Source organism: Oncorhynchus kisutch, linkage group LG4 (genome assembly GCF_002021735.2).
Source record: "Oncorhynchus kisutch isolate 150728-3 linkage group LG4, Okis_V2, whole genome shotgun sequence".
In the NCBI taxonomy this organism is placed as follows: Eukaryota; Metazoa; Chordata; class Actinopteri; order Salmoniformes; family Salmonidae; genus Oncorhynchus; species Oncorhynchus kisutch.
In genome coordinates, this window is record NC_034177.2 from 15688570 (window position 1) to 15701896 (window position 13327).

The 13327-nt window shown below is 46.9% G+C and overlaps 1 protein-coding gene across 1 annotated transcript in view; it reads right to left on the reverse strand.

Moving 5' to 3' along the window:
• Window positions 1-210: 210 nt before the first annotated feature.
• LOC109888534 (glutamate receptor ionotropic, NMDA 3B-like) overlaps window positions 211-13327 on the reverse strand; it is a 33160-nt gene continuing 20043 nt past the window's right edge. Inside the window, exons 5-8 of the mRNA XM_031822509.1 lie at window positions 10094-10245; window positions 2804-2968; window positions 1929-1999; window positions 211-1443 (exon numbers count right to left, since the gene is read on the reverse strand). Of these exons, the coding sequence (XP_031678369.1) occupies window positions 843-1443; window positions 1929-1999; window positions 2804-2968; window positions 10094-10245 (989 nt within the window). The 3' untranslated portion in view covers window positions 211-842. The remainder of the gene's footprint in view (window positions 1444-1928; window positions 2000-2803; window positions 2969-10093; window positions 10246-13327) is intronic.

Genomic DNA, 13327 nt, shown 5'->3' on the forward strand with positions numbered 1-13327 from the left:
AAGGATTCCATGTCAAAGGAAAAGTGACACCCTGTTTTTTGTATAAATGTTTGGAAAGAGTTCATGTGTACTACAGACTTCATGGTTCAGGTACCACCTGTTATTCTATCACTGAAATATTCCAGCATTTCCATGAGGAAAACATCCCTACTTTCCCTCTGTGGAACTAGCGGTAAAAATACAGACGACACAAAGTACACTTGACAAGGATTCACATTTCAACCAACACTTCCACCAGACTTTATTCTTGAACGATATCGACTCGGAACTCAAAGGAAGAAAACAGAAACACCATAAAAGCACCACTACTGATTTGAATACAGTCTGAACTCCACGTATTACTGATTGTTGTTTCAGGTTGCCATTGCATTGTTGATAAAATTCAGTTATCGCCCCACCACTAAAATCAACAAGAGACTGGAAACAGAAGGTTGTGGGTGGCAGCCATTTTGGCTCCTGTGGCAGAAGAGAGACCACTGGAAAGTAAGTGGTTAAGTTCCCAGAATGGGTGCAGTGCCAGCAGGGCTCGGTCATGGGGGCATGCTGGTACTTCTAGCCCCACTCCATTGGCATGGTAGATCCAAGTAGGCCTGATGTAGCCCAAACACAAACACACATTTTACCAATCATGGGAGGACCAATTGGGCACATGTAGATCACAAGGGATTCCCAGTGCCCTGAAAAGCTCTTTCATCTCACCCAATAGCAAAAGAGTGTCCAGGGAAAGAGCTGCCATGCTATGGCATCGGGCTCACAGCAATTGGATAAATCCAATCCAAGGTAATCCAACTTCTTTCAATAAACCCTAATACACCATTGGCTTTTCCAAACACCAGGGGGCATCAGCTCTTCTCATTGGTGTGTATGGGAGGGATGGTGTGGACTGTGGGCAGGGACTTGAGGACAGGGTCTGTCATGGTGGTGGCACAGCGGGAGGAGGGGAGGGCTGCAGTAGCTACAACCACGGAGGTCATTCCTGTCACTATGGGGGCGGAGCAGGCAGCCTTTTCCTTGGCCAGGGAAGTCTGCAGCTCAGCCCTCCTGGCCAGAGCCGTCCTCAGCTGATCCCGAATCAGGTCGATCCTCTCCTGCAGCTCCTGCAGCTCTCCCGGCCTCAAAGGAACGCCTGAGGAGGAAGAGGAGGAGGGGAGGGATAGCACCAGACTGGCAAAGGAAGTCCCGAAGCCCCCATTCGCACAGACCCGTGGGGCCGGGTTGGTCCTAGGGTTAGTGTCACATCCAGCCGACCCCCCCCTCCCCCCCTCAGACTCGGCCCGGGCTAGAAGGCGGCGGCTGTTGAGGGTCTCCAGGTTAAAGTGGACTCGCTTGTCTTTAGCGGCTGCAGCAGTGGAGTCCCTGCTGCTCTCGTTCCACTTGGCCGAGGCGCCGGGGGAAGAGGGGTCTGGGGGAGGCTGGGGGTGCTGGTTCTTCTGGTTGTTGCAGCTACATGGAGATAAAAGGCTTGTGTCAGTAAAGAAAGAAAGACACAGGTCTGGTGCTTAAACAACCACTACTAATATGTTAGATTGCTTTCAATCTGTATCTCAGTATTAGGGCTAGATTCAATCCATATCTGAATAGTATCGCAGAAAATCTGCGTTTAACGCTCGATTGAAATTTAAAGGCAATGTTCCCATGTTCGGGGTAAACACTGCATTCATGGTAAACGCTGCATATGTCGACTCAATTGGAAAATACCTTTACATTTTAAGGGGATACTTCCACGATAAGGGTTGAATCCAACCCTAATGCTTCATCTCCTTTCCCCCAGAGACATTACCACTGGTAAAGGGACTGGAAAGGTTTCAACTATATATTGTTTCTTCTAGATTCTACTCAGGTCCTGTCAGATCAGTGATTATGGAGGAAAGGACAAGGACAGTAAACACATGTAAAACAGGTCTCCATAATAGCAGCCATTTTGTCACCTTTTTTCTGTGTTGGCGCCCTGCTTCTTCTTCACATCCTCATAGGTCTGGTTCAGGGCTCGGTGGATTTTCTACATAACAAATGGGGCCATAGTTACACTGAGCCAGGGGAAGAGGTGGGAGGGGGAGAAAAGCTCCACACTGATTTATTCAAAACAGACAGAATCAACACCATCTTAGAAATTGTAATTACTTTCCCCCTCTCGTTAATAATCCTCCAACTGGGGAAGGAGCTTAGAGGACCTCCGGGGACTTAAGCCAGGCAGATTTGAATTTTCAGTGCTTTTAATACTTCACTTCAACTACGGTTCCCAAATGGTGGTTCTCTAAGTCAACAGCAGATGGCGATGTTGCCTTTATGTTATCAAATGACAGCCAAGGTGATAAACAGTCCTAATTTTTTTTAAAGACTGTTTATCCAAGAGAGTGAAAAACCTACACCATAAACAACCTTTTACAAGCAATCAATATTTGTTCATATTTAATTCCCGGAGGATTGTGAAGCGTAACTGCTTTTAGATATAGAGTTCGTAAAACATGACAGGGAAAGCCACATGTCTTCAAGTAAAAAAGAGCACTTTAAAAAGGCCAATGAAAGAAGCTATGAAAAAGTCTGAAGCCTGAGGCAGAGAGGCTCACTATGAAGGTTATTTTATTGACACACAAACGCTCACACACACACACACACATACACACACACACACACACAGCATCTGTCTGTTTCTCACACATTCTCTCTCTTTCTCTGACACACACACACTTGGTTCAATCACACTTTCTCTGTTTTCTCGTTATTTCTTGTGCACACACATACACACACTCTCACACTTACATTCTCCTTTGGTTCACTCACACAGTCCCTCCCTCCATCTCACCTGGCTGGTATGGAGCCAGTACTTGTACTTCTGTCTTCGTCGGATGTGTGGCAGCACCATGTGATAGAAGGCGTGCTCCCCAGCCAGGGTGAGCAGTGACGTGGCCACACCCACACACAGCAGCACAAACAGCCCTGAGAAGTGACGGATGCCCATCTGGAGAGTCTGTATAAGGAGGCGGAGGGAAAGGGAGGGGACAGTTGGGTTACTTGAGTAGGGTTAACACCTGTAACAAAGGGTTTAACAATGTAGTAAATTGTCAACCTCTGGTCCATGGACCGACATCAGTCCTTGGGATGATGGTGATTGGTCCCTGAGAACCTTGTCATTAGATCTCTATCCAATTGATACTGAGAATCATTTCAGGTCTCTCATCTTTTCTGACGCTCCCTGTTTTCACCTCTAGGGGGCAGTCTCTATTAATTTCTATTCAGACAGAGATCGACATGGTCCATAGAATGAGTAAATGAGTAAGCCATTTGGATAAGGGGATTGTAAATATAAGTGACAATTGTTTTCTATCTATTTTCCCTTATGACTGCTGGAGACATGAGAATCCAGTCACATGAAAGCAAACTGAAGCATATCAACATTAAACTTTTCCACAGTCAAATGTATGAAATTCTGGCCTTATAACTTGCAGATATGAAATGTGGAGACCCAAGCTATAGATTTATGTAGCCATGCACAAATGACAGTATAGAGTCAAAACTACCAAAAAGTGTTAAAAATAAATAGATTTCCCAAGTCTGAATCGGGCCGTTACAGTTTTGACATCAGGACATCATGTCTGTCCTGCCAAAAATAACTATTTAGAATTTTAAAAGTGTGGCGTTTATTAAATAGATGCTGCTGCGTTCCTATTAAGCCCTGTTTATACCTGGTGAAAACATATGTCCCTTGTCCTGATCTTGTTCACATTCTGATTGTGCCCACATATTAGCCATTGCATCTATACAGGGTATTAAAATGTGTCTGTTTTCTGTCCACTGTGTCCGCATTGTGACCAGATTTACATGAATGTAAATTATTTGACAGATATTTTTCTAAATAATATTTATTCATTTATTTTAAGAGACATATTGATGCCATAAGTCAATAGTGGTACCTGACAATGATTTTAGAGGGCAGAAGAATGATGATTTAAATGGTTTCACTGTCCAGATCCGTTACACCAGAGACACAATGCATCCCTGACTACCTCCCGAGGTAGTTAGGAAGATCTGATCATAATCAGATCAACATCCATATTTTAATTATCTACACCTGTCTAAAAATGTGGGCACAATCAGAACGTGGACAAAATCAGGATAAAGGACGCATGTTGGAACCAGGCATAAACAGGGCTTTAGAGACCTGAGCATTGTGACTAATTTTATTTTTAATTTTTTTATTTTACCTTTATTTAACCAGGTAGGCAAGTTGAGAACAAGTTCTCATTTACAATTGCGACCTGGCCAAGATAAAGCAAAGCAGTTCGACAGATAAAACGACACAGAGTTACACATGGAGTAAAAACAAACATACAGTCAATAATGCAGTATAAACAAGTCTATATACAATGTGAGCAAATGAGGTGAGAAGGGAGGTAAAGGCAAAAAAGGCCATGATGGCAAAGTAAATACAATATAGCAAGTAAAATACTGGAATGGTAGTTTTGCAATGGAAGAATGTGCAAAGTAGAAATAAAAATAATGGGGTGCAAAGGAGCAAAATAAATTAATAAATTAAAATTAAATACAGTTGGGAAAGAGGTAGTTGTTTGGGCTAAATTATAGGTGGTCTATGTACAGGTGCAGTAATCTGTGAGCTGCTCTGACAGTTGGTGCTTAAAGCTAGTGAGGGAGATAAGTGTTTCCAGTTTCAGAGATTTTTGTAGTTCGTTCCAGTCATTGGCAGCAGAGAACTGGAAGGAGAGGCGGCCAAAGAAAGAATTGGTTTTGGGGGTGACTAGAGAGATATACCTGCTGGAGCGTGTGCTACAGGTGGGAGATGCTATGGTGACCAGCGAGCTGAGATAAGGGGGGACTTTACCTAGCAGGGTCTTGTAGATGACATGGAGCCAGTGGGTTTGGCGACGAGTATGAAGCGAGGGCCAGCCAACGAGAGCGTACAGGTCGCAATGGTGGGTAGTATATGGGGCTTTGGTGATAAAACGGATTGCACTGTGATAGACTGCATCCAATTTGTTGAGTAGGGTATTGGAGGCTATTTTGTAAATGACATCGCCAAAGTCGAGGATTGGTAGGATGGTCAGTTTTACAAGGGTATGTTTGGCAGCATGAGTAATAACAATAATAATAACCAACACAATCCTGATCTCCATGCCATTGGCTGCTTTATTGATTTTGTTGCGTTGTATTCTATTTGGTTCTAGATTATTCTACCCAGAGATATGAGTTCTCATTCTATTCCTTTGAGCCTACCCTTCTATTCTACTCTACTCTATTCTAGCCTATATGATTCAGTGGAGGCTGCTGAGGGGAGGACGGCTCATAATAATGGTTGGAATGGAGTGAATGGAATGGTATCACACACATAAAAAACATGCGTTTAATACCATTCCATTCACTCCATTCCAGCCATTATTATGAGCTGTCCCCCCACAGCAGCCTACACCGGTATGATTAGTGTCTACCCTGTGGGCTGCTGCAGATGTCCTTTTGAATTCCAGCAGTGCTTAGAGGACATTTAGCCTAAGTCAGGACGACAGTGTGTGTTTGAGAAGCACAGTGCGAGCAGTGAGAACCCTGTCTGAGTGCTTGCCAGCAATACAGTACAGTAGTTGTATAGTACAGTAGTTGTATAGTGCTGTACACCTCCAATAAAATAGGAATCTAGCCTATCAAGGTCTAACAACATGAGTTGTTGGAGATGTGCTGTATATATAGGCAGACACATTGTTCAACGCTGTTTGACACTTTGCAGCAAAGGAGAGAGAACTTTTCAGAGGAAATGTTCTAAACCGAAAGCCGCCTCTGATCTTATCTGTAGAGGTTTGGAGAGAAGAAAAACTTGAGAGAGGGAGTGGTGGAGGACGGCGGGCTTGTTTCCGAAGTGCTGACACAGTGAACCCCAGGGGTGCAGTACAGGCCCTCCCCATCCCTCCTGCCACCCTCCCATCCTAGACCCAGTCCCTCCTCCCATTTAATTCTGGGACTCGGCCAAGAGAGGGAGCTGCCAGCCTCTGCTCTCTCCCTCCCTCTGCCACTCTATTCCCTCCTTCCCTCCCTCCCTCCCTCCCTCCCTCCCTCCCTCCCTCCCTCCCTCCCTCCCTCCCTCCCTCCCTCCCTCCCTCCCTCTGCCACTCTGTTCCCTCCCTCCCTCCCTCCCTCCCTCTCTGCCACTCTGTTCCCTCCCTCCCTCCCTCCCTCCCTCCCTCCCTCCCTCCCTCCCTCCCTCCCTCCCTCCCTCCCTCCCTCCCTCCCTTCCCTCCCTCCCTCCCTCCCTTCCCTCCCTCCCTCCCTCCCTCCCTCCCTCCCTCCCTCCCTCCCTCCCTCCCTCCCTCCCTCCCTCCACTTCACCATTATATCTCTCTCCCTTCTCCTCTCCTCTACACCTTCCCTCTCTCTCCCCTTCTCCATCTTACCCACTTCACCCCCCATCTGTCCTTCTCTCCCCCTTTCACCCCCATCCTTCTCTCTCCCTCCCCCTCTCCATCCTACCTTCTCCCTCTATACTCTCACCCCTCCCTCCTTCTCCCTCTCTCCCTGACCAAGTAGTGATCAGTATGCAGGGGGAATAACTCATCCTATTAGCACTTAGGGCCCCCAGTATGGATGATGTTAGCCTGCCGACTGTGTTTAAGAGTGGACCCGTCCTCCGCCATATTGTTTCTGGGAGGGGTAGGTCGTCTCCCCCCGTTCCCCTCCCTTCCTCTGTCCCTCAGCCTTTCCCCTCCGAATCCATGTGAGCAGAAGGATGTGGAATGAAAATGAGGAATAATCTGTTCAATGCAAGCCAAGGTAATTCTGCCCTTCAAATTAGAGTAAAATAGAAATGTCATCCGGGTGCTCCTGTGTGAAACATATAGAGGAAACTGGGAAAGATTCAAATGTGAAAAACATATGGTTTGTAGGATGTGGTAGTTTTGGATTGATAGATGATAGATGATAGATGATAGATGCGCTGCATGTACACTCCTTGGAGTTTCTAACATTGATCCAAGGCAGCTTGAAAATGACAGGCTGGAATGTGATTCTGTCAAAAACATATATTATTTTACATTTCCAAATATGAATTTGAGTATCTTTTGAGGAGTCGTCGTGGACAGGTACATGACGACATCATAGTTCAAAGGAGTGTCAGCCGGGGTAAATCAATAAAACAAACTCAAATTGTTCCCTTGACGTACCTAAAAGAAGAGATGTTATTGTTAGTCGTGTCGTCGAGGTGAACGAGAGATGTTGTCATGTGGGATGCATCAGTGTCCTACCATCCATTCGTCAGTCTCTCCCCAACGTAAATCAGGTGATCATTTGATGATTAGGTAATAACAAGACTGGGAATGACTTTGATGTTTCTGCACAGATGGCTGGGATCACTGCTTGTCTCTCTAGCACCATTTTCCCCATCCGGGAAAATGCATACCAGCAGGCATGCGCACACACACACCACACACACACTCTCTGTCTTTGCTGGGTCTGTGAAGATCACAAATCAGCGCAGGCTGATGTGGTGTTGGTATTAGAAAAGCAATCCCAGAGTCCTCGGCTGCTAGGCCCTGTCTGTCTGTCTGTCTGTCTGTCTGTCTGTCTGTCTGTCTGTCTGTCTGTCTGTCTGTCTGTCTGTCTGTCTGTCTGTCTGTCTGTCTGTCTGTCTGTCTGTCTGTCTGTCTGTCTGTCTGTCTGTCTGTCTGTCTGTCTGTCTGTCTGTCTGTCTGTCTGTCTGTCTGTCTGTCTGTCTGTCTGTCTGTCTGTCTGTCTGTCTGTCTGTCTGTCTGTCTGTCTGTCTGTCTGTCTGTCTGTCTGTCTGTCTGTCTGTCTGTCTGTCTGTCTGTCTGTCTGTCTGTCTGTCTGTCTGTCTGTCTGTCTGTCTGTCTGTCTGTCTGTCTGTCTGTCTGTCTGTCTGTCTGTCTGTCTGTCTGTCTGTCTGTCTGTCTGTCTGTCTGTCTGTCTGTCTGTCTGTCTGTCTGTCTGTCTGTCTGTCTGTCTGTCTGTCTGTCTGTCTGTCTGTCTGTCTGTCTGTCTGTCTGTCTGTCTGTCTGTCTGTCTGTCTGTCTGTCTGTCTGTCTGTCTGTCTGTCTGTCTGTCTGTCTGTCTGTCTGTCTGTCTGTCTGTCTGTCTGTCTGTCTGTCTGTCTGTCTGTCTGTCTGTCTGTCTGTCTGTCTGTCTGTCTGTCTGTCTGTCTGTCTGTCTGTCTGTCTGTCTGTCTGTCTGTCTGTCTGTCTGTCTGTCTGTCTGTCTGTCTGTCTGTCTTCTGTCTGTCTGTCTGTCTGTCTGTCTGTCTGTCTGTCTGTCTGTCTGTCGTCTGTCTTGTCTGTCTGTCTGTCTGTCTGTCTGTCTGTCCTGTCTGTCTGTCTGTCTGTCTGTCTGTCCTGTCTGCTGTCCTGTCTGTCTGTCTGTCTGTCTGTCTGTCTGTCTGCTGTCTGTCTGTCTGTCTGTCTGTCTGTCTGTCTGTCTGTCTGTCTGTCTGTCTGTCTGTCTGTCTGTCTGTCTGTCTGTCGGTCTGTCTGTCTGTCTGTCTGTCTGTCTGTCTGTCTGTCTGTCTGTCTGTCTGTCTGTCTGTCTGTCTGTCTGTCTGTCTGTCTGTCTGTCTGTCTGTCTGTCTGTCTGTCTGTCTGTCTGTCTGTCTGTCTGTCTGTCTGTCTGTCTGTCTGTCTGTCTGTCTGTCTGTCTGTCTGTCTGTCTGTCTGTCTGTCTGTCTGTCTGTCTGTCTGTCTGTCTGTCTGTCTGTCTGTCTGTCTGTCTGTCTGTCTGTCTGTCTGTCTGTCTGTCTGTCTGTCTGTCTGTCTGTCTGTCTGTCTGTCTGTCTGTCTGTCTGTCTGTCTGTCTGTCTTCTGTCTGTCTGTCTGTCTGTCTGTCTGTCTGTCTGTCTGTCTGTCTGTCTGTCTGTCTGTCTGTCTGTCTGTCTGTCTGTCTGTCTGTCTGTCTGTCTGTCTGTCTGTCTGTCCTGTCTGTCTGTCTGTGTCTGTCTGTGTCTGTCTGTCTGTCTGTCTGTCTGTCTGTCTGTCTGTCTGTCTGTCTGTCTGTCTGTCTGTCTGGGTGGGTGGACTAGGAGCCAATAGGTAAACAGCCCATATCGTCATGCTGATGGGACCAGACGATTGCCCCAGTAACAGGATATCAACAATAATAACACTATTTAATATGATTATAACAACCAGTTAATGAATTAGTAATGAGTGTACAAAACATTAAGAACAACTGCTCTTTCCATGACATAGACTGACCAGGTGAATCCAGTTGAAAGCTATGATAAGCCTTGAGACATTTGAGACATTGATTGTGTCTGTGTGCCATTCAGAGGGTGAATGGGCAAGACAAAATATTGAAGTGCTTTTGAACAGGGTATGGTAGTAGGTGCCAGGTGCACTGGTTTGTGTAAAGAACTGCAACGTTGCTGGGTTCTCGCTCAACAGTTTTCTATTTGTATCAAGAATGGTACACCACTCAAAGGACATCCAGCCAACTTGACACAACTGTGGGAAGCATTGGAATCAACATGTGCCAGTATCCCTGTGGAACGCTTTGATGGCCAAAGAGGAGGGGTAAAACGCAATATTAGGAAGGTGTTCTTAATTTTTTGTCCACTCAGTTTATGTCTATGATAGCAGTCCATTGGGGCAGGAAGTTCGACCAACTGGGTGCTTGGTGTTAAAGGATAACCTCAGGATGACACACAATCCTAGGAGGATATCATAGACACACACAGAGGTCGAATCTAGGAATAAATATTTTTCCCTTAACATCTGACACTGATGGAGTCCAGACTGTCTGAGGAGTGTCTGCAAACCACATTTAAATATCTCTTTGAATGCATGCCCAATACATTGCTTCATTCAAGTGGTATGCTAGTGTGGATATTGGAATAGAGCCAAACATCCAGTTTGACATGTCCAGATGTGTTAGGATGGCCAAACCCAATGTCCATCAACTGTCTGCAACCCACGTGGTGTGCCTACAGGGCGGCCACTCCACCACAGCCACACTAGCCTGGTCCCTATCTGCACAAACAGATCTGGGCCCAGGCTGACGTCGATGGTTAAACACCACCATAGAAGTTGTTGACAACATATTCCAAACCGGTCTGGGACCGGGACACACACAGACAGACGGACAGAAAACTCACCTCGGTGACGGCAAACACCCTCTTCCCACAAGGCACCACCTTGTACCACTTGTCGTGCAGCATGTCCATGTAGCCGTCTGACTTGTAGCGACTGATGAACTCTGACACGTTGTTGGTTAGAGGGGAGTTCTGTGGGAGGCCTATTCCATAGCCTGGGGGGATAGAGAAACTATTACCGTCAGCATAGTACAATGGGTATAGTAGTTGTTAGAAATTCATGGAAATAATTGTGGTGCGTCCCCTTCTATATCACCAGTCACATGGCTGTGCTATCATTAACCTGGATACAAACAGTGACACAGACGTCTCATATCTGCAAAATAAACAGAAGGCATTTTTACAAAATCATTGTTTTTCTCTGTTCCACATAAAACGCCCAAAATGCTTTAAAGATTGTCCTAAATTGTTTGGTGGAGAACTGAGCAGGGGTCTATAGGCGTATCATTCCAAACTTCACGCAGAGTGAGTTAACTGGCAGACTGTGTCTGGATCCCGTCCGCCCAAGGAGATGAAGTGGATCAATACTAAACCAAATCGGATGACCTTACCTTCATCCCTTCCAGAAGGGGAACATGAGGCTATGGATATTATAGATGAACCAAAGAGTTCAGCCTCGACAAATTCCTCTTCTACCTGTACTGCTGATCCTGTACTTTAAACTCCTTTGATGTTTAAATTACATTTAGTAAATTAGATTTTTGATATCTGATTCCTGTGGAAGGATGGAGAGGGAAAATCCCCATCTCGTAGTCTTCAGTGGCAACTGGAGGAAAGATGGATGGAGGAATACATGGGAAAAACAGGAACAAGTGAAGAACGTTCCGAGCATCCATTATATAATGACAAGGAGTGTGTGTGGTGTAAGTGTGTGTGTGTGTGTGTGTGTGTGTGTGTGTGTGTGTGTGTGTGTGTGTGTGTGTGTGTGTGCGTGCGCGCATGCGTGCGTGCGTGCGTGCGTGCGTGCGTGTGTGTGTGTGGTGTAAGTGTGTGTGTGTGTGTGTGTGCGTGCGTGTGTGGTGTAAGTGTGTGTGTGTGTGTGTGTGTGTGTGTGTGTGTGTGGTGTAAGTGTGTGTGTGTGTGTGTGTGTGCGTGTGTGTGTGTGTGTGTGTGCGTGCGTGCGTGCGTGTGTGTGTGCGCGTGCGTGTGTGTGTGGGTTCTGACAGCAGATAATGAGTTGTGGTGGGCTGGGGATAACAGAGGATGAGAGCCTGTATCATATAGACACATCTCTCCCAACTCTCCCTCCATCTCTCCCTCACCTCAACTCTCTCCTCTCCTCTCTCCATCTCTCCCTCACCCCAACTCTCTCCTCTCCTCCCTCCATCTCTCCCTCACCCCAACTCTCTCCTCCCCTCCCTCCTCTCCTCCCTTCTTGTATCCCTCCATCTCAAAAGAGGACTGGCAGAAATGTTATTTAATCACTGAATGGGTTTTACCTCTACCTATCTCTCTGTTTCTCATGGCTAATGTATGTCACTCATCTCCCCCCCCCCCCCCCCCCCCCGGGCCAGTCAAGATGACAGATAATAGACACGCTATGACATTAACACGTTTCATCACAGCGAGACATGCCTAAGCATGCACACACACACACACATAGTCAAGCACATGTAACGGATGTGAAATGGCTAGCTAGTTAGCGGTGGTGCGCGCTAATAGCGTTTCAATCGGTGACATCACTTGCTCTGAGACCTTGAAGTAGTGGCTTTTGTGGAGCGATGGGTAACGGTGCTTCGTGGGTGGCTGTTGTTGATGTGTGCAGAGGGTCCCTGGTTCGCGCCCGGGTATGGGTGAGGGGACGGTCTAAAGTTATACTGTTACATTGATGCTGTTGACCCGGATCACTGGTTGCTTGCTTGCTGTTTGGGGTTTTAGGCTGGGTTTCTGTACAGCACTTTGAGATATCAGCTGATGTACGAAGGGCTATATAAATAAATTTGATTTGATTTGATTTGATTTGCTGCGGAAAAGGAGGAGGCCAAAAGGGGGGTGAGTGTAACGGATGTGAAATGGCTAGCTAGTTAGTGGTGGTGCGCGCTAATAGAGTTTCAATCGGTGACGTTACTTGCTCTGAGACCTTGAAGTAGTGGTTCCCCTTGCTCTGCAAGGGCCGTGGCTTTTGTGGAGCGATGGGTAACGATGCTTCGTGGGTGACTGTTGTCGGTCGGTCGGTCAGTCGCCTGCCTGCCTGCCTGCCTGCCTGTGTGCTCCTACAAGTAGAAACAGCTGAACTCTTATGGAGTGTAAAGCGTGTGCTTCAGTCTAACATTCTTAATGGAGTGCATCTCAGATCCCGTTAAGTTCCCTTTGTTTCACTTAAAGCCAACAGGGTTGGCCCTCTGCGCTGGCACAGACTGGCACAGACTGGCACAGACTGGCACAGACTGGCACAGACTGGCACAGATGTCCCTGTAGCCAAGTGTTGATGAGGATGTTATTCTTAATAAAGCATCGGCTCGTAGCTTTGAGTCACAATCATTAAATACTGGTTGGCTTTAATCACCAAATTGACAGCACCTTCCAGTTACACTGTCTGTAGCCCACTACAACTCAGTCCAAAAGATAGTGACAAATGAAATCCTAAAGCGGCAGGGACAGACATTCGGAAAGAAGGGACTCTGTGTTAAGCGAAAGTTCAACAGCTGTATTTGAGTTGCTTAATTGTTTTAGTAAGTAGAGGACTAGCTTCCAACCAAGGAGTGTGTGTGTGTGTGTGTGTGTGTGTGTGTGTGTGTGTGTGTGTGTGTGTGTGTGTGTGTGTGTGTGTGTGTGTGTGTGTGTGTGTGTGTGTGTGTGTGTGTGTGTGTGTGTGTGTGTGTGTGTGTGTGTGGAGAGGAAGGCAGTGTGTGTGACTGTTGTGTGTGTGTACATATGAGTGTGTGTATGAGATACAAAACTGGATGGAGTGATGAATAGTGAGAGAAACACAGAGAAAGTGCGATGGCAGAGTGAGGTTAGAGTGAGGGAAGAGTGAGGGAAGCGCGAGGGGAGAGCAAGGGAAGAGTGAAGGAAGAGTGAGGGAAGAGCGAGGGAAGAGCGATGAGAAGAGCGAGGGAAGATTTGAGGGGAGAGCGAGGGAAGAGAAAGGGAAGAGCGAAGGAAGAGCGAGGGAAGAGCGAAGGGTGAGCGAGGGAAGAGCGAGCGAAGATTCGAGGGAAGAGCGAGCGAAGAGTGAGGGAAGAGCGAGGGAAGATTCGAGGGGAGAGCAAGGGAAGAGCAAGGGAAGAGCGAAGG